This window comes from Psittacula echo, assembly GCF_963264785.1.
Source record: "Psittacula echo genome assembly, chromosome: 9".
NCBI lineage: Eukaryota > Metazoa > Chordata > Aves > Psittaciformes > Psittacidae > Psittacula > Psittacula echo.
Genome location: NC_137745.1, coordinates 1,559,769 through 1,586,596, shown reverse-complemented (window position 1 = coordinate 1,586,596; position 26,828 = coordinate 1,559,769). Strand labels below are relative to the sequence as shown.

The 26,828-nt window shown below is 42.4% G+C and overlaps 1 protein-coding gene across 2 annotated transcripts in view; it reads right to left on the bottom strand.

Moving 5' to 3' along the window:
* PTPRG (protein tyrosine phosphatase receptor type G) overlaps positions 1 to 26,828 on the bottom strand; it is a gene marked incomplete at its 3' end in the record, with an annotated part of 403,062 nt that overhangs the window by 25,210 nt on the left and 351,024 nt on the right. Inside the window, exons 14-15 of one of the 2 annotated variants that reach the window (XM_080625483.1) lie at positions 13,722 to 13,912; positions 1,244 to 1,335 (exon numbers count right to left, since the gene is read on the bottom strand). In XM_080625483.1, coding sequence (XP_080481609.1) covers positions 1,244 to 1,335; positions 13,722 to 13,912 — 283 coding nt within the window. The remainder of the gene's footprint in view (positions 1 to 1,243; positions 1,336 to 13,721; positions 13,913 to 26,828) is intronic. The other variant, XM_080625484.1, reaches the window with a different exon arrangement.

Here is a 26,828-nt window from a genome sequence, read left to right as displayed (position 1 = left end):
TGCCTCAATATTCCTGCTCAGCCATCCAGCCAGCAGTCAATTGAACTAAATCACTTTAACACCTTCCACATTTGCCTTCCTCATGAATACAAAATGTTTCTAACATACACAATGGTTTTTGAGCATCAGACAAAGCAGCCACTCTTTATAGACAGTAACCAAACAGCAACAATAAATGTTTTAAATGATCCCATTAAAAACAATTCCTCCATACAGTCTTGTCTTTACTGCACTAAGTGAAGAAGCCGTAGATATTAGGCCACCTATTTTGGTTCATTGCTTTGTTTGTAAGCGGAGCTGCCTCTCTGATTCACATGCAGCACACAAATACACCTCCTTTTGCTGGTGGGGAAGCCAGTGGCACAGCTCTGTGCAATTTCCTGCAGCTCCTCCTGCTTCTCAACACTTCCTGTGCCTAAGAACTTCCCAGATAATCCTGACTTGTGCTTATTAAAGCCTCATTCTGCAGCCCGTTCTCACGCTGTGATGTTTACTATGCTTGTACAATATGGATCTGGTAACCCGGAGGTGGAAATTGCTTTCACTTCACTGGAATTACCTCCAGTTTATTGCAGATTTATAGGTCAAAATCTGTCCTAAACAGGTAATAAGATGCTTACTTTAAAATATTCACACTGGGTAAATACCGCCAACTAAATCCTGAAGCCTTTCTCCTTGGTTTTGCTGGAACTGATGACTTTAACAGTAACCTTTCCTGGCTGAACAGAGCATGAACAAGGACTCCAGGAATGGACCCACAGTTTGGGCTTTCATGAAAGACCAAATTCTCCCACTCTTACTCACAGTAAGCACTATTTTACATCTTTTGGGCTGCTCAGGCAGTGACTTCTCAGTGTGATTAAGAGCAACAAATTCTGGGCCAAAAAGAGGAAAACAAGCTCCAGATTGTAAGAAAAACTTGGACGTACAAACAACTGCTTGTATCTTCAATGTCATCCCTCGGGGATTGCAGGCAGCTTTTCCTATCTACTAAGAACTCAGGAGGGTCCCCTCTTAAAGGCACCAAATCTGTGGTGCTTAGAAAGCATCTGTAAATGTCCAGCCTCACACTGCCCATACCTGGTGGCAAATTGGTATTTCCCTATTTCTTTTGATACCTCTGATACATCTGAGCACTGCATTCATCTGACATGACAGCGTCACACAGATGTCTCATGGTCAGTAACTGTTAATACATAATTAACTTTAGGAAAACAACACTTAGTGGATCATTAAATCATACCTCAAAGTCTTCTGAGAACCCATGCTGGTTATTAGAATACAGCTCACTGATGTGTTTAACGAACTGCTTGACTGGAATTGCTTCCATATCATCTGTAGAAAGAAAGACATATTTAGAGTTGCTATTTGCCTCATACAGAAGACTTCAGGAAAGAAAAAAGCCTTTACTCAGTATCACTTAGATCCGAGTCCCCAGGGGCAGAGCTAGTTCAATATGCAGTAATAAGAAATCTTGATGAATCTGGCCAATTTTGAGGTAAACTCTTCATATTATATTCCTAATTTTAAGCACTGCAATTATGAATACTGAAAGTCTGTTCCCTGGGATGCTAATTTACAAAGTCGAATTGAAATTCAAGGATCGTTTAGTTCTTGTTTGCAGTTTGAAAATGGGATGTGGATGGGATGAAGAGGTCTCCTCTCCTTCCACATCGTATAAAAAGAAGAGACCCCAAGTACAGTTGACAGTTGCCCCCAGCAAGTTTTCAGCAGGCTAAGCAGACACACAAGCTTTTCTCCTGGAAGTTATTAACGTCTTCCTTTTCACACAACGATGGAGAATCCAAATGGACTTAAACTTACTCTTAGAAAAGAACAGGCAACACAGCACCCACACTAATTTGAGTTCTCTCTCATGCCAGACACTGTTCATAATATTGAATATGTATGTACTCCACTGGACCATTTGTTCTTGCTCAGCACAGCGCAAATATACCAGATATACCAATAAATCACCCACAGACAGCTTCTTTAAAAGAAAAAGCCAAAGGCTTGAATAGAGTTAAAGACAAACAAGACTGTTTTGAGCACCTGGGACTCCGGACAGATTCTAATGAAGCTGGGGTGTAGGATGGCGGCCTTATTCCTCTCTCCCCTCTCAGAAAAGGCCTAGATGTTGTTATAACCACCACTGCAGTTAGAAACACTGTGCTTGCCAAGATTCAGTAGTTCATATTTTCAGTCTGGCATTTAGAAAACATGAATTGCCATACAACTGTGATCACTTTCAGCATGTGAAATAATCTACTGCCTGATGGCTACTGTTGTCTGATTGCATGATTTTATGGCAGTACTCTGGTATTTATATATTCCATTTAATATTCTTCTGAAGATTGCATCCAGTTTATGTTTACTCCCAGTAATTCAGTGGTGTATTTTTGCTCCCATTTTGCAGCCATATGGTTTGGTGCTACAGCTGCATTATAATCTGGATTCTTTTCCTTTTAAACATCTACATTATGATAGAAAAAATCCAAATATTTCTACAGATACTTAGCAAAATTTAACGATAAATAAATAGATGTGACATTTACTGTATTCAGAGTGAAAGATCTTTGGCAGCTAAAACCTCTAAGCTGTCACATATGCTTTTCTTAGCAAAGGGTATGAAGATATGTATGTGTAAATGAGGTTCTACTTTGGCAAGAATTTTATAGATCCCTGACAATCTGATTTCTTTCCAGCTGATGGCAGTTAATATTGACCATGTCATTACTTCTCAACTCTTATTTCATCAGGTAATGCTCTAAGGTGGCTTTTTGCATCCATTGACGTTTTCAGATTTCAATCAGAACTCTCTTCTATTTTATATGCAAGAGCCAATTGTTCAAGATATGTTTGCAATCTGATCACCTCCCGGTGTAGTAATGCTACTTTAATTAACCACATGCTCATTCACTCAATAAATACAGAATTCAAAACATTTGACAAGTGTATGCTCATCTTAGCGAAAAGCTGCAGCGTGCAGAAATGCTGGCACTTTAAGATATTTAATGGTAACATTTTGCTATATAATATTGAAAACGTCATCATCTTATAACAACATTTAGATTAATATTTTTGCAGCCAAGACACTTGAACGGAACGATCTATAGGAAGAGCAGTCAATAGCAAGAGCCTGTAAAACAATCTTTCCCTTCCTGAAAAGTAACCCATACGCAGTAGATTTCCTTGTGCTGTGATAGCAATTTCATACCCTCTCACAAGCAAAGTTCCATAGTTATCACTTGTGGTTTTTCCTTGAGTAGTCCAACTCAACTGAGACCACCCCAGATCGAGGACTCACTGCAGCAGACCACTATTGTCAATTTGATTTTGCAGAAGGCAGATTTTAATTTTAATTGTGATCTGTGAGCCAAAAAATGCATTAGAGATAACGTGCTCTCCGGTCCATTGAATTCCCACCAATTTCAAGGATGGGCCTGCACCAGAGATCCATGGCAAAATATGGTTAGTTTTCCTTTTATCATCATCACTGCATGGTGGCAGTATGTCTCCACCTTTATAGCTAGTGTTAACTCCCTTCTCTGTTCTTCACTATCCTTCATTGTTTCTCCTCCCTTTTTCCTCTTCTGCATTTTCACTTCTGATTCCCTCCACAAGCCTTAACCCAATGCAGTTTCTTACTCTATTTGATAACATGGGCAACAATTAAACATTAAATAAATTAAATAGGAAATACTGTTGTCATATGAGCTCGCTGGGAGCTTAATGCTGCTGAAGCTGCCCACAAACTCAGGAAAACCACACTGGAGCAAATGGAATTATTTCCTATCAGGAAGATTAAAATCAGAACCATAAAAATCAGAAACTCAAAAGGAAGGCTTACGATTTTGAGCTTTCTCTGGGATAACGTGGTCCTACCGACCGTGCAAGGTCTGGCAGCTGCTCTGCAGAAGCCAGGCAGAGGCCACCTATTGAGGGATACCCAGCTCAGGGGGGACAGGCACCCCGCAGACAGGTAGGATGTGGCTGGTTCCCACCTATCCCCTCTTAGCAGCCACGAATAAGTACATGTATGTAAGATATACTCTGCTATACTAACCAATGAAACAGAAAAGTGTTCAAGTAATTTGGGCCTCTAACTCCAAAATATCCCTCAGGAACACAAATAACATTAGCTGGGGTATACGCATGCTTAGCCACAGGCAGCTGCCAGACCTCTGGTAAAATACGTTCTAATATACTCACTCAGCACTCCCGAGTGGTATCTGCTCTGAGGTTATCTGAAGACGGCTGTGACCAACAGACGTAGCTAGATGCACAGAATATGCTTTTCCTTGCACTATTGTCAGTCCAAAGGCTTTGGTTAAGCCTTCTTGCCATCTTAAGACAAATAGACTTCAACGACTATAATTCTTTTAGTCGATGGAAGAGATTAATGGAATCCTATAATAGCTAATTAGGAGCTCATAGTCGTTCTGAGCATATTCCCTTTTGCACCATATACTTTTTTCCCATCTAGAAGCTGAAGTGACATTTGATATTGTCAGTATGATCCTCACATTTTGCAAGACTTACACATTATTCAAAGAGAAGAGGGAAATGTTTTAATAACATACCCTCACCTCTAACACTGTAGATATAATTACAGTTCTGTCTAGCTTGGGTTTAGCCATCTGTGTTATTAGTGTCAATAAAGCAATTCTGGATTTATGTCACCTCAAAATATGAGCTGAATCTGGCACCACAGTAACATACTAACCCTTTGTGTTATGCAGAGAAAGAAGTAATCTGAGATAGACAGGGGCAAAAGTCTCCAGAACCTTAATATAATCATATATATATTTATTATTATAAATATGTTGTAATAATATTCTGTGTAATCAGGCACTACTGAAGCTGAGAGGCTGGGACTAGGTTTAATTACTATGCTAGCTATGTAACACTTTGGTCCAGTTCCCATCTTCACTTGCTGGTCCCAGACAAGTGCCAGAGAGGGGTATCAAACCCACAGAACCAGAGGGCCACAATGCGGCTCATTTCCTGCCACAAAGAGAGCATGGCAAGAAAACAGCTTTGTTTAAAAAACAATTGTAGAGGAAAAACCTTCACTTGCACCTCATTTGTTAAGAAATGGCAGTTGACAACGCAGAATACTTAGTACATTCTTTAGGAAGACAGCCACCTTCAAAGGACACCCAAAGTGTATAAAAGCAATCAAGTTTGAACAGGGTTATATTTAAAGTTTGGATAATTAGTAATCCTACCAGGAAGGATTTCCCCATATCTCTCACTTAATAAGCTGCATTTGTAATGTTAAAGCAATAGGGGCCAATTTCAAAAGAAAAATAGGATATTGTATAAGAGATGGCATTTCCACATAATAAGATCTCAGATTCATTTTGATTCATTTACAGCCTGAGAGCTCACTGGATAGTTTAGTGGCACTGGATTGGAATAGATGTTTTTGGGTGAGGAATTAATCCAAAAGGTCAAAACCGAAGTGCTTCGTCATATTATCTTTGTCTAGTTTGGAGTTTAGGGGTTTCTGAAGTCCAGATGTTTGACACACATGAAGAAGTCTTGGTAAGCAAATTCTCACGTCTTTCATTTGTTGTAAACGCTTTCTGTTTCTCAGCTATTATCTTACCCAGTCGCTAAACCCAACATACTTCTTGTATCTTACACCTTACTTCTAATGTGAAAGCTCATCCCATTTCTTTGTTAGTGACTGCACTTCAGTCTCTCATTTGCACAGACACCTGGATTCTTGTGCCATAGCTGTCACGTGGCTTGGCCCATCTGCTCCAACAGCAGCCACTTACTGCGCTGCTCAGCAATCCTACACCATCCCTTGTGTCTCAGAAGCACCTCCATCAATTCTCAGCGTGCACTTCACAGCTGGCTTCAGCCAAAGGACGAGGGGTTTCTCGCACTCCCTTCTCCCTGCCTGCGGGGCTGAGCAGTGAACTGAATCAGCCTGCTGATCTAGCTGATGGGTGTAAGAAAGGATTAATTGATTTGTGGGGAAGGGAAAGAAAAATTAGTTGTCAGTGGGGTAGATGGGTTGATTCTACTCATTAGCATGAAGAATAGTGAAGTGACAGGGACACTGCCCTTTCTGAAGGCAGCACAAACCTGACCTGGCTCATGACAGGCATGAAACCAGCGACACTGTTAGTCACATTAACCATGGAGAATCCACTCTCAATAGCATATCCTCACAGTTCTCATCTTCTGCCAAAAAAGTTTTCCCAATTGGAAAGAAATATCTACCAGTAGGATCATAGTAGGACTGGATTTGGCCTCTTAACTCACTGAAAAATAACAGATTTGACATGATTTCTGCAAGCAGCTGGAATACACAGCATCAATATTTAGGATGCTATTACTTAAAACAGAATCTAATAGCCATTAGGCACAATACAGATCAGAGTGAAGGCTGCAGAGCTACGGCAAAAGCCTGGCTTCACATGCAGCACTGCAGCAGAAATAGCCATGTGGAGTGTGATTCCAACAGATTAATTTCCATAACGAGCAATGGGGCACTCATAGCACAGATTTAAACAGGATCTATGCAGCTGTACCCACCACACAAGAATGCACACACACACTACTAAATGGGGTATGTAAAGCCTAAATGGGTCTGTATTTGGTCAGTCTCTAGAGCAGTGGCTGACCATAAAGAATACTGCAAGGATTAATAGCATACCCTTAAGTAAAATTCTGCCCCAGTAAAAGTTACTGACAAACTCCTATCAATTCCACTAAGATCAGGTGCCTACCTCTACAGAGCAGCTTAGACAAAACCTTCTAAACCTACAGATAGAGCATATACTCCAAAGTGCACATGCTTACAGGGACCAGAAACTTCACCACATGCACCTCAGCTTTCGGCACTGACTGAATCTGAGACGTCTGAGCAGTCAACTCCACAGCCATATCCGGCCCTAAAGTGACGCAAGTACTGGGCTCCACGAGTAATTCCACATGTAAAGGAGGGTGGTGCCCAGCTTTCTTCAACCTATTCTAGATTTAATGCATTTGGATTAGACACATTTTTACAGTCAGAGCCTTTAATTCTGCAGTGAACTGGCTTTGCTTGCTTAACTATTTAAAATAATGCAACTGAAGCCATTGCATTTCATTTGGAGTAATTAATTTTCCTGACTGATCACATTAGTTGCTGTATAAAAACCTGCCAGAAATATAGGAATAGTTTTATTTGTATAACATGAGTTATCAATTAATTTGTGATAAAGCATAGTCATTAAAAAAACCCCTTAATATTGAGAATGTGTCTGCTTTCTGGGGAATAGAAATGTTCTGCATAAATACTAAATAGGCAATACAGCAGGTTTCATTCTAGGAGATCAAACTACCTCCTGAAGCCCTTTAAGGCTGGCATCCTCTTGAAGTCACTGACCTCAGTAATTAGGATAAGTTATGAATTAAAATAAATAATAAATGACTAAGAGTTGATTATTGGGGACAGTATTCCCCATTAATGCTCACCTTACTGTTATAGTATGTTTAGGTTAGATATATAAGGAAGAAGTTCTTTACTGTGAGGGTGGTGAGACACTGGCACAGGGTGCCCAGTGAAGGGATAAATGCTCCATCCCTGGCAGTGTTCAAGGCCAGGTAGGACAGAGCCTTGGGTGCCATGGTTTAGTGTGAGGTGTCCCTGCCCATGGCAGGGGGATTGGAACTGGATGATCTTAAGGTCCTTTCCAGCCCAAACCACTCTATGATTCTATGAAGTACTGCTTTTAATACAAAACACCTTTCAAAGTGAAAAGGCACGGAAAAAGCCTCTGAATACATTTGGAAGTCCTGGATAGGTGGGCGTGTTGAAAGAAAACCACAGAAGTTCTTTCAGCAAGGTAATTGCTATCTATTTGTTCTAATCAAGTCAAATGAACACAAGGGCAGGTTTGTGATAAAGGACAGACACATGAAAAAGCAGAATATGAAAAATCACCTGTGTAATATTGTAGCTACATTCATCTCTCTCGCTTCAAGATTTAATCTACTACAATGCTATTAGCCATGTGTCAGTCAGGAATATGAAGATGTTAATGATAAGATTTTCCATGTGTCAAAATAAGAGCTCAGTTTAAATCTGCTTGTACAAATCTTAGATTAGATTATCATTAATTATAAATGTAACAGTAATATGCTTCTTCCCTTTAAGCAAAAAACCAATTCCAGTCCAGGAGGATGAAATAATATGAACTTCCCTTTAGCACAGACATTAAACACGATCTTGTTTGGTACTGCCTGCTAAGGAACACAGTTTTAATCATCTCACGCATTCCCATGCTCAGGTCTCAGTAACGCCATCAGTTACATACATGCCTTACATTTAAGCATGTGGAGGGTTCAACTCCGGGGCTCTGCACCCCAGTGTGACAGCTCTCAGAAAAGGATCTATCCGCATTTCACGTGGCCACCATGAAAACACGGGTTAGGGTTATTCAGCCAACTCCCGAAGCCTCCACTACAAGTACCACGTTTAGATATCGCACCACAAATTCCTCAGTGTACTGCAGGAGCAGGGTTGGTAGCAGAGAAAAAGGGAAGTGGATGTTCCCTAAAACACCTTGGTATTTTCTTGGCTTCAGAGGATGGCTGTTTGCAATATTGCGTTCATGACTTTAATTGAAGCTGAAGATAGGTACAGTTCACAATATGGTGCTGGAACATAAATCCGCAGGGAGCAGAAAGCAGAAATAACGTCTTAAGCAGCTACCTCTGTGCTCAGCGAAGAGCTTCGTGCCCTTGAGAAGTAAGTCGTCAGGTTGCAGATAGCACTTTTCCCTGTACCCTCCCAGTCTCTAGCACAGAGGATCACTCTGCTCACTACACTTGTCACTGCAGTGGCCACAGATGTGTCCTGGTGCTCTGCTCTTTAGCTCTTGGGATGAGACAGCTACATCTTAGCAGCAAACAGCACAATACCAAACCTCTGTTGGGAACCTACTTGTCAAATGAGATACCTCTTGTTACAGATCTTAAGAGGAGCAGTTTGTTTCAGGGTGGATGCTACCAGGAGATATCGGAAGTCCAGGAGCTGAGCTTGTAAAAGAACACACCAAGTCTGACCATTGACATTTGTCATGAAAGGTCCAAGGCAACCACGGTTATTGAGGGAATAAAGAAGGTTTAAAGGGCGATGGCTGCACTGGATTTCACACCCTCACATGACTGCATGAGGTGGTCAAGCCACCTTTTCACTGCAATGTAACTGGCTACTCCACTGTTCCCTGGGCTCATGCACCCACACTGAGTCATTCTTGAACAAACATGAGAGTGTTTCTCCACCAGATTCTGCCAGTAGTTATTTCACACACACTGTTCATGAACTCCAGTACTAGTTAAAAAATGAATTTACTGCCATTTAAACCTAAAACTGCACACACCTTCATGCAAGAACTGAGAAGTGCTCCTGTCTTGCTGCCTGGACACAGCTGGAATGACTGGCATCACATTTGAGACATTTTACTTATACTAAAAATGATGACATATGCTAAATGAATCAGCTGCATTGGCCAGCCATTGCGTTCTTTATGATCCATGTTTCTCTGGACTGTGGTCAAGACTATGCAGAGTTTTGCCATAGGATCAAGCCTCAACTATCTCTGTACTGATCCCATAACAAGTCCTGCTGACATCAGGGCCACATGGTCCATTGTGCCTGTGGGCTGGGTAAGGAACCAGTAAAACCACAGCAAGGCCCAGAACAATGCAACACCCAAGAGCAGGAGAGCTCTAAAACAAAGGGAAGGAGGAGGACCAAAGTGGAATTTGTGCTAGTTCCACTATTTGAGATCATCTAAGTTGCACAGAGGTGCACTTCTGCACTGCTGACGTGAAGCAGGTCTTGTGAAAAGAAGAAAGGAAAACTGGTAAGGGATGTATTTTGTTTTGCAGCGCTGCAAAACACACAGATCTGCAGCTGCAATGCTGCTGTTATTCTTACTTACCCAACTCTACCAAAAAGGATGAAGTCCAGAAATGTGTTAACCACAAACTGACCCAGTTATGGAATAAAAAACCCAAACAGGAATCGGAGCTGGTTTGCTGAAGAAGAGATCTTGCCAAGACCAAATATTACAGTGAAGAGATCCAGGCAAAAATGATGTGGATGGGGCCAAACTTAACCGAGTGTGGAGGCAAAGACAGAAGATCTGGAGAAACAATTCCGTGGAGCTGAATGGCAGGGGAGTTTCAGAAATCTGCCATTGATTACAGATGCACTACTGTCAGGCGCAAGGCTTATGTGAGTTTAGATTTATACCTCAGTTGTAATTTCCAGCGGGTGACTCAGTTAATGATATCTCCTTTGTCCTGTGTTTCTCCAAATCAAGCAGTGCAGATAATTATGAATAATGACAGTGATTTGGGTCTCAGAGCAAATTTGCACAGATAAGCGCACACCTATGGGTGATGTGCCTTCATGCACAATAATTAAGCACATACACTGTGGGAAGTGAAATAGCAAATGGGTAAAATCAAGGCTTTCCAAGAAGACTTTTTTAGATCCTGGACCTGAAAAGTCGCACTGTATGCCTATTGCAGGTAGCTGGCAGATTGATTTTACAGTTCACAGACCCGAGAAAACAGCAGGTTTGCCTAAACAAGAGCAGAATGTGGTGCAGAAATAAACACAGAAGCTACCTCTGAGCATGCTGACAAGTCACGGAGCAGAGCGGGGGCATGCAGAGACACTAGTGCTGCTTCTGAAACCTCTCGAGCTGCATCAGGATGCGGCTGCTCCCGGCTCCCAGAAACATGGCAGAGCCACCCCACACCTAAGCCAGGACCAGCCAGCCTAAACCCACTCAGCTTTCTCCAACCAGCAGCTCACTGTGGGCTGTAGATGGGCACTGGCACATCTACTAAACGTCTTCAGACACACTGCTCTAAATTGCCATCAGGGTGGCTGCTTGCTCATGATTGAGAGCAGAAGTTGGTCCACTGAACTGCAGGAAGTAGATGGATGGTCCCACGGGGATCTATTCAAATTTCTTCTGTAAGGACAGGGTTTCACAACCTAACGAGGTGACTTGGAAAAAGCTGCTTTTGTGAAAATGCCACTTCTATTTTGCTTCTAGGATCAACATGGCAAGTAAGACTTCCTCACACCCTCTGGCAGCTTCCAGAGGAAGAGTTCAGAGGCTTATCATTTCATCAGTCACAATCAGCTCACAGGAGAATTTTATCATTTAATGCTTTAAGACATTTCAGTGGGCTGCCTATGTGGGAGCAGCAGCTGACATCAGAGAAGACTGTCATTTAGCAACAGGTATATGGGGGAAAACAGGCCTCTTCTACATCTCCAAACAAGGAAAACGTTTGGGAGAGCTTCAAGATCTTTCCAGGCAGTATCTCCCACCTTTGGAAAAAGCCAGTGTAGCTGGAATTTATCTCTACTAACTTGGAGCCTCACTACAGACTCCCTGTACAAGTACACAGAGAGAGGCACTTCCAGATTTGGCTTTTGATGGCCTGACTAGCTTTACTGTCAGTGCCAAGACCTTCAAGTTTATCAGCCTTCTCTCTCTTAAGCCTTTCTGGGCATGATTCAGGTTAAGGCAGCTCCATTTGGATGTCTGTATGCAGATGTCTAAATGTCCATTATATTCACAAAAATGTTATTAGATTGGGAATTCAAGGACTGGACTCACCTTTGCATCTGACTAGACTAAACCTCTGTCTAAGGCCCAGTTCTTCATGTGCCTTAGAGCTCATCAGCACTCATTGTAGACTTTTAACTAGAAAGCTTCTTGAGGTGTCTTGCAGCACTTATTCAGCAGATGCCTTAATCTGCACTGCCTATTATCAGTGGTGAGCATTACCAAGCTTAAGCAGACCACAGTGTGCCCTGCAGTGATGGCAGCATCATGTCACTCTCAAAGCTGCTGCGGTCCAGCAGCTTGCCTTGCTCTAGTCATGGGAAGATGTCCCCAGAAGGCAATGTTCTTTTCTCAGTCACTTGTCACATGCTGGATCAGCTGCTGGAGAAGCATTAGTGCCTGTGCTGGCCTTACGGGACCTACCACCTGCACGGTTTTAATAGAACTTCTTCAGCCTGTCTTATGATTGCTATGAATGGCATCCAGTCTTTAACGGACTGACCATCTGTGAAACAGGAAAGAACCACTGCCTCAACAACACAGACTGCAGCATGCAAGATGGAGCTTTCTGCTGGTTTAAGCTAAGAAAAAAAAAAAGATGGAGCTTTCTGCTGGTTTTTAGCTAAGAAAAAAAAAAAGATGGAGCTTTCTGCTGGTTTTTAGCTAAGAAAAACTGTCTCAGTTACAGTAAGAAACTATACACTGGCCAAAGACACTTCTCTCTGGAGGCTGAAGTTTCCTCCTCCCACTGTTCTGTGCTCGTGATCCCCTGGGTTCTGACACTGCTCTGCACAGAGTCCAGGTTAAACCCACTCTCCCCTTACTCACAAGTTCATATCCCATGGGAGAAGTCACGGTGGGACTATTAAACTGACTGCCCAAAGCAGCCCCAACAGGGAAGTACTCCTCCTGGTTTTAGGGTAGAGAAAACAGCTCTTTAGGTTACTTTGTGAAAATCCATTGCAGGAGGTCTAGGACTAAAACCTCCCCTCTCCTGTACCCTAAAGGAGGAGAAGAAGAAGGGAAGTGAGGTGGCCAGGATGCGCACCTTAGTCTGTCACAGAAAGAAGGTGAGATGATGGCACGTTTTCTTTCCTTTTCAGTGGCACAGCATCAGACTGCAAGGCAAACTGCCAAATGCTTTCTGTAGGAATGTAATAGCTAACCTTTCATATCAGTTCCCATGGGTACTTTGAAATACTCCTAGAAAGAAGTCACACATGTCTACTGAAGAAAAGCAAGGAAAATATAAGTGGGTTCTCTCACTTTCGTAGGAAGCATGTTTCTTCTGTGTCTCAGAGATGGGTTTTGGTAAAACGAATCTAATTAGCTGCAGACTGAATCCTAGGCCAATGACACAAATCACACAATATGACAAGGAAACTTCAAACACCTTAAAGCAACAAGTACGAGCATTTGACAGGCTGAGGTCAATACAACACTTTGGGTATCTTAACTCTGCCAGGAGAACTGACCCACATCAAACACAGCAGCAGCTGCAAAAGCCACTGTATCGCCAAGCTGTTCTCTGTCCCCACAGCTTACAGGGAGCTGGATCCTGCTTTTAATAATTCCCAGGGGAAATGCCTCACGAAGAGAGAATAGTGCTAAACTGTGCTTTCAGCTTCACTCCCGGTATAGCCAAGGGGAGAATTTAACCTGTGGTAACTTGATTAATATCAAATTAACAGACGGCTTTGGACTCTCCTTAGGATCCCTGTGTTCTGCTTTGCTCCCTGAGACCCAGCAGACAGCACCTCTGCACACACTGGAAGTCCCCCTGTCTCAAAAGAGAGCTGCATATCTCTCATCCACAACCTGCCCTGATGGAGCAGCTGATTATCACGAGCCTTAGTGTTTTTAAGAAGTGTTGCTCGTGTTTTTGACATTTTACAAAGGTTATCCTGAAATTGTGTATTAAAATGGTGTAGGAGATGTAGAAAAACACAGCATTGGCACTCAAAGCCCCATTGCAACGTACCTTGAATTAAATGAAGCAGCACTGATGCAACAAATTTCTCCCAAAACCCCATGGTTTGTCACAAACACAATCTTCTTTATGGAATGAAAACAGACTCCAAGCAGCACAAACACAGAAGATTAAGCCTGTCTTACCTGGAATAGGTATAATGGGAATACTTTCATTGGGGACCACACGAGGGGAACTGCTGTCCTCCACATAGAAATGGGCAGTCTGAAAACACTTTCTGCCAAAGGAAAAAGAACAAAAAAGAGATTCAGGGTGTGGAAAGCTGCCCTCTGAGAAAACAGCCAAAAACTTTCTCACATGTTTTGCTTCCCCATTTCTGCCCCATCCTTTCAAATATTACATTTGTAAAACATCAACGTGTGAAAACGTTTGTGCCTTTTCTACAATTACAACCCTCATTCCAGATTCTGGGCGCTCTAATTCATTGACATCTGACAACCACCCATCAGAAATGCCTCTGTATATTATTGCTAAGTACTACTGAATATGAAATTATACTCACAAAAGTTAGTGGTTGCAAAACAGGTTTCAAATACATCATTCAGAAAGAAACTCGGCACACAAGAAACATATTCAGCATACAGTTCAAGCCAAAATACACCTAAAGCACTAACATTTCCAGGGAAAACACACTTACTGTAGAAGTTTCTGCGATGTGACAACCAACAGACAGTAATACAGCATCTGTAACTGCTGCATGTCATGCTGTTCTGCTATGAAAGTTATCCTTCAAATATTAAGGCTATTTTCTTGTTACCAATAAAGCCATATAGCCCTCATCCCATCCTCCTCCTGCAAACGTGTACTACATATGCTGCTACAGTAAAATGCAATAGACACTTAGCTTGGGCCCCAGGACTGATCTCTGAGAAGGCCTATAAAGAACAGCAAAACTTAAATCCACCTGAGTTTTTCTTTTTACCTGTATTTAATGCAAAGCAGAGAGCACAAGCTGGTCATCACAGAAAAGGTACTGAGCAGAGTAACATCAAGAGATCCGAGGAGACTCTGCATGGTGATGTTAACTGAGGCAGGGTTTTCCAACACCAGCGTCACTGCTCATTGCTGACTTAATGAGCTGCTTGAGGCTGGAACTGAATATTTAATGAGTCCTGCTTGGTGTGAGCAGCTATTGTGGCAGGAGAGGGGTCTGCTCGCATCTGTTGGGGTGCTTCACAAGAGCTTCCCATTGCACAAATATCCCCCTCATTGCAGCCCTTAATGAACTGCTCCTCAATACCTGGGCAAAGTTTTCAGGTTGCCTTCCGAACTGTGCCTTTTGACAAGTTACTGGTTCCCTTCCCTTTGCATGTAGTGCCTTGTAAGTTTGTGCCTCGCAGGCTGCTTCTCCGTCATTCGGGCACTGTGCTTTCCATGGAGCCCACTCCGCTGACTTTGTCAAAGTAATTTGCGCTTCCTTTGTTTTCAATGTCCGTACGTGCCAGAGAGCAAAAAAGTCACTGGAAATCAAACCACTCCCTTAGGCAAAACCAGAACCTAAAATAACCATTGCTGCTTGCTTCCTATGCATTTGTACTTTCTATTGCACAGTCACGGTGCTGTATAATGCACATGCTATGGCAGCACAAGTACAACTTAAGACAATACCGAAGCAGGAGAGAATGGATTTCACAGCATGGAGTAACTGTCTCGGAGCAGCTTTCTATTTTCAAGACACGATGTCTTGCATTGTACTCAAGTTATTCATAATAGTGAGTGTGTTTTTGTTAAGAAACACCATAAGGTGAATTCACACACGGGGATGCAAGATGTTCTATAGTCTCGCAGCATTTAAAAACATCAGTTGAACTCCCCCCCACCCTTCTTGCTCCCTGTTCTCTATTTTCTCTTCTTTTGGCAGCCTTTATTTTGGACAATGCACACCCTGGGGACACGCAGCGGAATAAATCAGTCACACAAAGAAGAAACTATGAATATGAAACAGGCAAAATGTTCCTGATTTTGATATATTTGGGGCTCTTTCCCTTGAGTCAATACTACAGAAATCCTTGAACAGCTTCTCCTGGTAATGAAGGCCTTAAGAAGGTGTTTGATGAAAAGACAAGACCTTTACGCAGGGATTTGTAGAAGTGTTTAAGCTGATGATACTGAAGAAAAGCACGTATTTTTTTGTTAATTTGTTATTTTATACTCCGAGAGGCTCTGATAGGCTGGCATTATGGTTTTTTATGCAGCCATAAGACAGCTTTTTCTTAATAGCCTCAAAACATGCAATAGTGTTAGATAATGACATTGTGATATGGTAAGGCCCACGATGGCAATAGCTGAATACCCAGTCTAGCATATCTCTGCTGAGCACAATGCTAGAATAACAATGTTTTAAATGAATATTTCACATAGTAAAGTTTGCTCCAATCATTAATGTCATTAACAATTCTGTATTTTATTCCTGGAAGACTTTCTGTAGCTGTTTTGAAAAGGCAGTCACCATGGAATTTGACTGAAGGTTTCATCAAGTCACAAACATCACACTAAAATAGACTCGTTTTATGTATATACATACATAATGCAGCATGTTCACTACTTTACAATACTGGATATTGGCACGTTAGGTGAAGACATGCCTCTCAAACACTTTTTTTTACACCCTTGCTCGTAATTGCTGTAAGTATGCCAAGTTTAGCCTCTACAGCTGAGCTCGCTGTGCACTGCCCATCGCATCCCTGTCCTGGTGACTCCCTCCATGTCTCAGGGGCTCCCATGACAGCAGAAGACAGCACCGTTAGGACTATGCAGGCTCTAACTTCAGAGCAGGATAAAGCGGAACAGCCTTTACAAAAGCTTTCACAATGGGTTTTACGAACTCACTGGATGAATTCTCCTGCAAGTTCTGCTTACTGGGTCTGTGTTCTACTCCTGCATCTCTCCCCTGCACAGCTCCGGAGGGAGCACGCATCTTAGGTACCAGGCAGATGCCTCCAGGCTCCAGGATAATGTCCATTTTTCCCAAGTGAGGAAATGCCTGGGCTCAAGAAGAGCCTTTTGCAAACTCTTGTCTAGTCTGTACTAATAAATACTGATAGCTGGGATCAAGGCCACTAAAAGGCATTTCAGACAATTTAGTATGTGTCTTCTCCCTCCTTTTAGGATGCTCCTTTCTATCCCCTGGCATTTCCCCTACCCATTACCTTTCCCTCGGTATACAAACCCTAAGTGGCAGCAGTTGCTAAGGCTACAAGAGGCTGCAGTAAATCTCCGTGCTATATGGGGAGGGCTGGATAAAAGGATGAGAGCAGAAAATTGCTTATTTTGAGTCACTGGAGAAGCAGCCATGGAGAGAGGTGGGAGTGGATGCAGGGCTAGACAAGGCGCAAGTCTACAACTGTTTTCACATGAGCGCTTTTAACCCTGGTGTGTGTACCTGAGTGCAGGTGTGCCCATTTGCTCAAGACACCAGCACCGTAAGAAGAAGAAAATAACAGATTTGTTTTCTGATGGAAGCAGCCCTTAATGAATGAGCAACTGGGATTTGTCAATGCCATAAATGATCATTAAAGTCTTTACAACTGAAACACCGATTTTAGACTGATTCTTGCATTTCTGCAGCACTGCCTGTGGAAAAGCAAATCTCCGCCTTGATTTCACTTCCAGAAGATTTCAGGGAACCCACATCTTTTCTGTGAAATACCAACGAGTCTGTTGTCTCTGCAACACGCCCGTGTGCAGCGAAGCACACCGTTTTCTCTAGCCCCATATGTTTTTTCGGCTCTCCTTCCCTGGGGTACAATAACTGTGTGAGATTGTGGCGATCAGCCACACAGTTGTCACATATGGACCGAAATGCAGAAAGTAAAACGCTGCGAGATTAGCATCTCCCTGGAGAAGGAGCAGAGGCAGGGGCTGGAAAGCAAAGACAACACGAGGGAGAGCATCCCCCTACCCAGAATCTTTTTGCAGAGATACTGGCAGTGATTTATTAAAGCAAACTATCAGGATGCAAAGTCCAGAGCAGCAGCACCTTATTATCAAGCTGAAAGCGTAAAAATATGCCAAGAGATGGTCTTGATTAGCTGGGTTAAATGCCTGTTCCATCTCCGCTGAGCAAAATACCAGATTAGCTTCTGTAGAAGAAGAGATGCCTCATGAGATTTTGACACTCAAAACAGGATTCCTCAGTTATTAGTTAATAAACCTCAAGCAGCTCCTTCTTTATACTCATTGAAAAGCAAGAGGAAGAACCAGATCACATAATGGCCTGAAAGCATGGGTGCATTTTATTTTCATGTAGAAGATAGCACCTTTGTGTTTAGTTAATACTGCCTCCAATACAAACGCACTGCAGTCTATGAGAGTGCTGGGAATAGCTCTGAGGGCAGAGTTTGGCCTTTACTCCTCCATACTCTGTCTAGCAGAAGCAGCATCTCTTGATCTGTAATGACAGGCGAGGGATCTACACTGCTATGGAGGCAGGGAGAGACGGAGCAAGGGATTATTGAGGAGGCGCAAGTGATTGCCTCCACAGCAGCTAGCTGAAACCACCAGGACAGTGGCTGAATAGAGGGAAAACCAAAGCGGAATGCTCTACTTTGTGAGGACACCCAAGAGCTGCGTCCTGCCTCACACGCTGAAGTGACTGGCACATTCATTGCTCCCTTGCTCATTAGGGATCTACTCCTTCTTTTAGTAATTTCTGTTGGCTGGAGTAGTGTGTATTCCCTCTCCAGGACGAGCCAGACTTATACTAACTTATTTCTGCAATAGCACCTAGCAGCTGTAAGCTCCTGGTATCTCGCAACTACTCTCTTCTTGGTCATTACCCCCTAAAGCATGACCAATCGAGGGGCAGATGGCTTGAAAGGGTCCTGAAGGCCTATTCACTACTGTCAGAGCAGGCAAACCTTGTCCTCTGGCCATCTTTCCTCCAGAAACAGCCTCCCATAGACAGCAACTCTGCATAACGTCATTTACTAACGAAGAGGCCAATAGTCCCAGCAGTCACCTTACTTTCACGCACTATCCTTAGCTGGTGGACAGGAGTCAAACCAGGATCTGTAACAGACCTCTACACCCGGCTGCACAGGATATGGCTTAGTCTTTATCAGATGCAACCTGGACACAGACATTCATTCATCATGGGGTGTCTGCAAAAAACTCCCAAAGATCCAAAGACAGAAAACGAGTCTTTTCACTACCTCTGCGCATTCATTCTCACTTTCAATGGAAGAAAAGATGCTTCAGATTCTCGTTGAACTGTTCTGCATGTTTTCCAGGAGACACAATTAAGACTGGTTTCTGCTGGCACCAAGAATCAGAGTATGTATGCAGTCAAGTGTACTTGTAACACATGGCTCTGCACTTTAAACTAGCTTCACTATTCCTTGGCAAACATTTGTCACTGTCAGAGTTGGCAATGACTCCTCAGAAAAGAGCCATGGACTACGGAACAACAGAAGCGCTGCAAATCACGACCATGTCACCAGCAGAGCAGTGGCTGGGAGCCTGGACAACAGCTGTCTGCAGTCTGCACTGCTCTAGCTGAGGTCATCAGTCACTGATTTTTATGAGCAATAAAACTGACTCAAGCGTTAAGAAGAAAAAGAGAAGAGAAAACCACATGAAAAAAGCTGGTCTTATGAATATGAATAAGCGACCAGCACGGAGCAGTGATATTACATTCATTGTATCAGAGGGGCATCTGCATTTACTCTTTTTTTTGGCCAGAAAATGGCTTATATTGCCCCAATTTTCTACAATTATTTCCCTTCCCAGGTCTGAAAGCTTAATGATCAGAATTCAAAAGCTGAGTTGTAAAAGAACCTATGCTACGCTGGAGCGGTAACGCAGTGAGGGCTGACCGAACCTGAGCTACGGGAGGATATACAAAGCAATAAAAAACAGAGAATAAAGGAAAGCTGAAAAAGGAGGAAGATTTCCCTACAATGATGCTGATTCTCCTGCATATCCCTCCTGAAGACAATTCGCCTTCTCCCTCCAAAGCAATTTCTGCCTGTAATCTTTGGAGCAGTGTTAAGCATCATGCAGATATGATAACTGGAGAGGTCTAGATGGCCCATGGTTAGGTTTTTCAGCAGTTCACAGTCTTGTCAATCCCTTGGCATCCTTTCCCAGACAGAACAGTGGAAAGTAGACTGTCCCTTTCAGGGGACTTCCTCTGGGCAAGGAGAAACACTTTTTCACGTTAGTGGGTTGTTGCACACCCACACAGCCAAAAGGATCCTGCAAAAGCTAAAAGGACCCAAATACTAATCACCAGTCCAACCACACGTACTTACAAGCACACATTCTGCAGCATCATAGGGAAATAAAAGACAGGAAAAAGGCTGGGAAAAGGCAGATGGAAAAAAAAAGGAAGGTGGACAAGGCTTCGAGACAGTATTTGTGGTGATTTGTGAACATGCCATGAGTAAAATTGTCCAACTGAAAAACTGATCTGCCAAACAAGACTAGGGATTTCTGACACAGAAAGACAGCTGATTTAAAATGCATGGCCTAAATCTGCCAGCTGGCTACGCAACTCTCCACAAATTCAAAACCCTCTTCGCCTGATCCCCTGAGACCCCATCCTGCACCAGAGACTGGACACCCATTTATACATCACCTATAGTACGGAACTCAGACAACATACAAGAAATAGTAATTCTTAGGAGGTTATTCAAATAATGAAACAGCAAAGGAATAAAAACACACACCACGATGAGCTGCTTTCAAGCCCTCCCCGCTTCGCCAGCTGTGCAACCAGAAAGCGCCCAGGTGGCCAGTGCAGAAATGCACTTAGACAGCTCTTCAGCTGCAAATTCTAAGTGGATAAATCTTAGTTTAACTCAGCACAAACATTTTGCACGCTTCCTTGTCCCATCTTCCTGGTGTCCCTGGAGAACAGCAAAGGCAATGGTGAAACCTTATTTGCAATGACACTTGGCCCCATAACACTTGGTAGCTAATTACTCTCCTGGTGACCTCTGACAGGGCTAGTAGCATCAGACCTTCCCCTTTGCTTTAATCAATACTCACAACAGCTGTGCTGGATACACTCAGCAATTTTACAGATGACTGAACGGGTTTACTCATAAGTATTTTCTACTGCAAGAGAACAAGCTCCCTGGTTATATGCACTCAAAATTCTAATGTCTTCAGGCAAAAATGTGCTAGAGAAACCTAGAGGTGGTATCTTGACACGGCTCCAAAATCAGGCATGGTTTTAAAAAACAAAGGGAAGCCTGATGTATATATTTTCCTCTCCGTGCGCCAACTATTTAGTTAATGCAATGTTCATAACAAAGACTAGGAAATCACAGAGGAAAACAAAGACATGCCTTTTCCGATCAAATGATACCTGAGGCAGTTTCTATAAAATGTGTACTTCCAATGCACTAAACATCATGTAATATTAAAAGGGAGCCTAAAACTTTCTCACAGAAGGAAGCTAAATTTAACTAAGTGAAGAGTTGTTCTGTAATCACAAGAACTGCAGCAATCAATGAGATTGCCTCTTACTAGAGAGGAGCTTTTAGTAGTACCTCTAAGCACTCAAAATTGGGCATACTTGATATTATCATTTCGGGGCGTGAATTCCCTTTGGGATGAACCTCAGGAAAGGAAAGAAGAAAAACGGGGTGGCACACTGGCAGGTTAAAATACAGGGATTTTAAAATGCAAATTGTAATTAATCTGGATTGAAATTGTGTTACAAGGAAACCAATACAGGGATGATCCCACCCAAAACACGACAGCAGAAACTGAGTCTCTCTTTAGAACATTCATCTAAATACGTACAATTACTCCCATCTAATTACTCTCAAAATTGAAGAGCCCTGCTCTTTCCTTTGCAAAACTATTCTTTCCTTCCTCTGAATGGCACATCAGGACATTCAATTGACTATTATTTTAGGTATCCCAAGCCACGGCCTGAGACCTAAGCATAACACAAAAAGGTGCTAAAAACTTAGGCACCATTTTTATCTTTGTTTTGATGGCCAGTTCGTTATATATAATGAAATATAATGAAATACCCAATGGGAAGCTCCCTCTTTCTCAACAGCCATGTCCACGTGCACCTGGATTAGAGCTGCATGGGAGAACTAGGAAGATTTCCCAGCGCTGCTGGACATATTTCGTGTTTATCTGGGGCCAAGAGACAATATTAAAAATGTTATTATTTCCTTTCTCCGTTCATCACTGTGTTTGGAGGGTGGGCTTTTTTCACTGGCCATTATAAACAGAAATAGCCACTTAAAAATTGTTACGGTCTCTCTGTTAACTCTGTTTAGAAGACAATTAGAAACGGCACACAGATACCTTTGGAAGCACAGCACAAAGGAAAAGAAAAGAGCAGCTGGCACCGAGAGCAGAGAAGCAAATTATTTAGTACCTGGCAGATAATGAGAACACTGAAAATACACTACTTAATGCTAGTGCTCTGGCAGGGCCGTGTACATCACCTCATCATGCTAATACAGACAGACCGGGTGGCAGCCAGCTGGTCCTCCTTCCCCACCCATCTCCCTGAAAGCAAAGATTTGTAAGCCGCCAAATAATAAACTCGGACAGAAGTCTTGAGGATCATTAATCTCACTATCAATCAACCCATTTGGAGATTCGCTTCTTGCTGTCGCTGATGCTAATCTGGTAGTGACTTGAGAGCTCAGGGGAAGCCTGGAGTACGCGTGTCTGAGGAATTGCTTTAATGAGTTTCTTGCATTCAAAGGTTAACAAATGTGACAAGGAAACACAAATAACAGAGAGAATAAACTACCATCCACTGAACCAAACCAACTGAGAAATACCACGTTGTGTATCCTGCTGTGGTATGCTGAGTACATCTCTAACTAGCTCTGTAAAAATACCCGAATCAGACCCTGGTGACCTATCTCAAATGCCAGGAGACATGCAGGCATGTTAGTGTGAGCTCTGCCTGCTCCAATACTCCTTGTCTGCTGGGTTAAACACCTTGGGCATAGCTCTGCATTAATAGAGCTATATCACAGAGAAGCAAGTTGTATTCATTGAAGTGGTCTTCTGGTTACATGGGACAATCAGTGTAGTGTGAACATATCCACTGGGGTCCCCTGGCTAAACGCAACAGAAACACATCAATTAATACATCAGGATAAAAGGTCCCTGCATTAGTAGGACCCTTCCAATAGCACTGCATTAAACAGTGCAGTATTTTCTGTGAGAATGCTTCTAAAGAATAAACAGTGTCAACAACAGCAATAATGTGAATCAAATTCCATGATAATTAATACTTAAAGAAAAAACTAATTAATACCAAAAAGCAGTAAGCAGTAATAAGCATACTTAGGCATAATAAAGAAGGACAGAATACAATGTACGTTTTAAATTACCATCTCCACAGACCAGATAAGCCATAAGAAAGATTCTAGAAATATTATAAGCAAGTAATGGAGGTAAAATCCACTAAAACATGAGGCAGAAGGGACTAGAAGGATGATCCTGAAAGTGCTTGAAATGAAGTGACCAAGAGTTCCTTTTCCAAACTACTTATAAGAACAGGACATTTCTGAAGTTCCTGGCCTAAACCTCCTTGATTTTTAGTGTTAAGGACATAACACATTTATTACACAAAAAGGACTCAAAGTATGAGGGATATCGGAAACGTTGCCATGAAGTCTATTAGCAGTCCCCAATTATATAGGAGAGTCAAGAACTGAAAAATCATAAAGTAACAGAGGTAGAAGAGACTTCGCCTTTAAGAAATCAGTCAAAATTATGCTGAAAATTAGAAACTGCTTTCATCCTCATGACAAATGCTTTTTCAGTAAGTATACACCCAGGCAAATAAACTATTGCTTTCCCGTTGTCTGTGGAAACAGCTAATAACAAAACTAACCACAGGAGGAGAACGTTCTCATTCAAGATAAAAGTTCACTGCAGATAAGCAAAACAGGAGAAATTCAGTCACTCTATGTTAATTATTAGATCCCTTAACACCAGATACAGTTTAATATATTTTCTATTTATAGACTGTTCTCTTTATTTGCACCGTTTCCAAATCTTAAATCTACCTTTTATTAAGGTCTTTACAACCTTTCAGTGTTGATAAATGTGGGGCTGGGGAAAAGCAGAAAGAAAACCCACAAGAACTGCAGTTTGCATCTCAGCAAAGAAACACATGAAGACTTCTTAATGTATGAAGAAAAGCGCCTGGATCCATCAGGCACTTGCTCAGAAGCAGACGTGTAAATGGAACACAAGCTCTTGGCTCCGTACTTCCTTTTCTTGAAGCTCACAAAGTGACTTGGCTGCACAGGCAGACACTGTCCTCGAGGAACATGGAGATGTCTGCTCCTAGGTGAATTGTTCAGTTCTGACACCTCTAGCAATTCATATTCATTTCCCTCCTACTGTATTTATGCATTTCGTTTCCATGTTCTGGTGTGATCTCTGGCGGTGCTTTTGCTGCCATTACTGCAGCAATTACGCAGTAAGCTTGGGGGTGGAAAAGACAGCAGCAACCACCTTGGCCAATAAGACATATTCAGGTACGCAGGCAAAGGGAGATTCCAGCAGGGACTGAGGTCCTGCTGTTAGATCCACTCCAAGTATTATCATCTCTGCTTATAACTGGGAACTGTAGTAACAGTTCCTGTTTTATTCCAGTATTTTAATTCAAGGAGTTTTGTGAGCTAAAAATGTTTAAAATGCAGACTAAACAGCAGAGTATTTTGCCACTATTTCTGTTAGTTTTGTCCCAGACATTTGGTTTCAGATCTGTAATTTCCTGTCGAGAACACAAAAGTGTGAAATACTTGTTGATCCATTTATTCATTTGCCTCCTGGCTGATCGCAGCCATTTTGACAGAGTGGATAAATTGACTTGCTCCTTGTTGTTTTGTTTTTTTTCACGTGCGTCTCCATCAGCCTGGAAGCACTGCCCCAACTTCCCCAATGCTGTGCTTCAGTCTTTATCACTCCTACACCGTCGCTTTACCCCCTGCACCCTCCTTTTAGAGGCTTGCTAAGCCAATTTCACACAATACCCAGGTTGTCTGAAATGCCACAAACAAGCTCTCACTATAGCAGCTTCTGCAACTCCATCTGCCAAATGAAAATGATACATAATATTTAGAGAATCTATTTTTGAACAATTCAAACCCAATGAACACTTTCCATCGCTCTTTAGGACATGAGATATATCTGTGGCGATTGCTCTTGGTTACTCCAGGCACATTTAGCTATTTATCTACAACATATCTCAACAAATCATCTATTTTTCCAAGTCATGAACAAACACTGCACCTTTGAACGGGAACAACTCTTGATCTTTCTCACTGAGGAAATGGCAAAGGTAACAGCCTCAAGCGATCAGGCTAAACCCTGTAACATCAGCACAGGATTTTCAAATGCAAACTAATTTCAGCAAATGAGTCACTTTGCTGCTACAGACATGTAGCAGAACACAGTGCATTTAATTGATGTGCCCTTTTATTGCAAAACATACTGTCCCCCTCCGGTTTGACTAAAGCAATGGGACGCAGCCCTGCCAGGAAAGAGCTGAAGAATGCAAACTTGGCACCATGGAGTAACCAAATGTTGATTCATGGAAATTATGAGACATCCAAGGAGATAGGTCGCAGGCTCCAAATTATACTCCACTCTAGTATAACCCCCGTGTGATTATAACAAGTTTGCTTAGAATTTGCTGCTCTCTCTTCTAATTGGATTCCTGCAAAGGGCAGTTTGCTGTGCCACGAGCTTGTCACTTTATATCCTGCTTTAACTCCAAGCCACTCAATTAATATTCAATTCCATTTATTATAAAAGCATTTGTTTCTACCCATACGATGCTATCAGCAGCCATCTCATTAATATTTATTTCCACAAAGTGGCCCACTGATGTTAAGATCTCAGATACAGCTAGTAACTTTAAAGGGGAAAATATGTGAAGCCAAGAAGGTCAGAACAGAACATGAGCTGTAACAAAAAACATCAACCCATGTGAATTTAACTCTTTCTTCACAGAAAACGGAGTAAATACAACGAGGTTGGCAGAGAGCAATGAAAATGCTGAAGTTAATCCAGTCACAAGAATAAAATGAGAAGTGACGTTGCCAACACATCTCCCCAGGGTGGGGACTTGCTGTCTGGCACACCAAGGAAAAAAGATGCGGGAAGGAGGCATGAAGGTTCATAAGCTGCCTTATTCCCCTGTGAGTTGAGCTGTCTGCTTTCCAGGCTTCTTTCCTTTATACCCTGGTCCAAGGTTAGTTTAAAGCCCCTCTTCTTCAGCATCCTTTTCAGTCCTCAGCATACAGCCTGTCCCAGAGTGACAGCGTTAATGGGACCCCACATTTCCCATCCAAGGAGTGAAGAAGAGCTCTGTAGATGGGTTAAGTATTTCCCAAAAAGCTGTTATAAAGCTCAAGGGTTCTCTTGCACACTTTCAGTACAAGGAAGAACTGCTGAGGAAAGAGAGGACATCCAAGTGCAAGCTCCAATTCTATAGACACACTGCAACCCACTGAAATCTCAGTCGGAATAAAACACACTCTTCATTTCCCCACAGGCCTGGCTGCAGCTTGGATTATGGCAAATGCTGGTGAAATGAGAGCATTTCTTGTATGTTCAGAAGCTCCCAGCTGCTTCTCATGCAGAATGCTCCTAAGAGTGAGATAACACATTCAGATATGGTGAGATGAAGCAGCTCCTGAGAGTGTATATCAAATACTGTGACTTCTTCTGTTCTCTTATTCTGTGCACCTCAAATAAAACTATACTGCAGGGACAACAGGTCTCTTTCTAGTAGCCTCCACCTATTCCTTTAAACTATACAACAGGGAACTCGTTCCATGTCGCTCTGTGGATAACAAAAACAGTGATGTTGAACTCTAACCTTCTGCTACCACAAAAAGCTAAACCGATTCCCTACAGCAAATCAGTGCTGCTTTTGAAGAGGCCGAGACTCTGCAAAAACCAGATGGAAACTAAACTTATGGGCCTTTAAAGATGTCAAGCATTTCCTCGTAGTGATGCCATAAGAATCTTTCTTTTTCCCATCAATTTTTTTTACTAATCAGAGCACACACGGCATCTCCCCGTGTGGCACCACTCAGTGCTCACCCCATCAACATAGAACCTTCCAAAGTGATCGATCCCCTCAGGTTTACACTGGGATAACAACGCTTTTATACCTAGAGTTAAAAAGATGAATTGTCACAGTCTGCCAAATCAATATGCAAAAGCAGATACCTGACTCCAATACTATTTCGTTGCCCCTTCCCACAGATTGC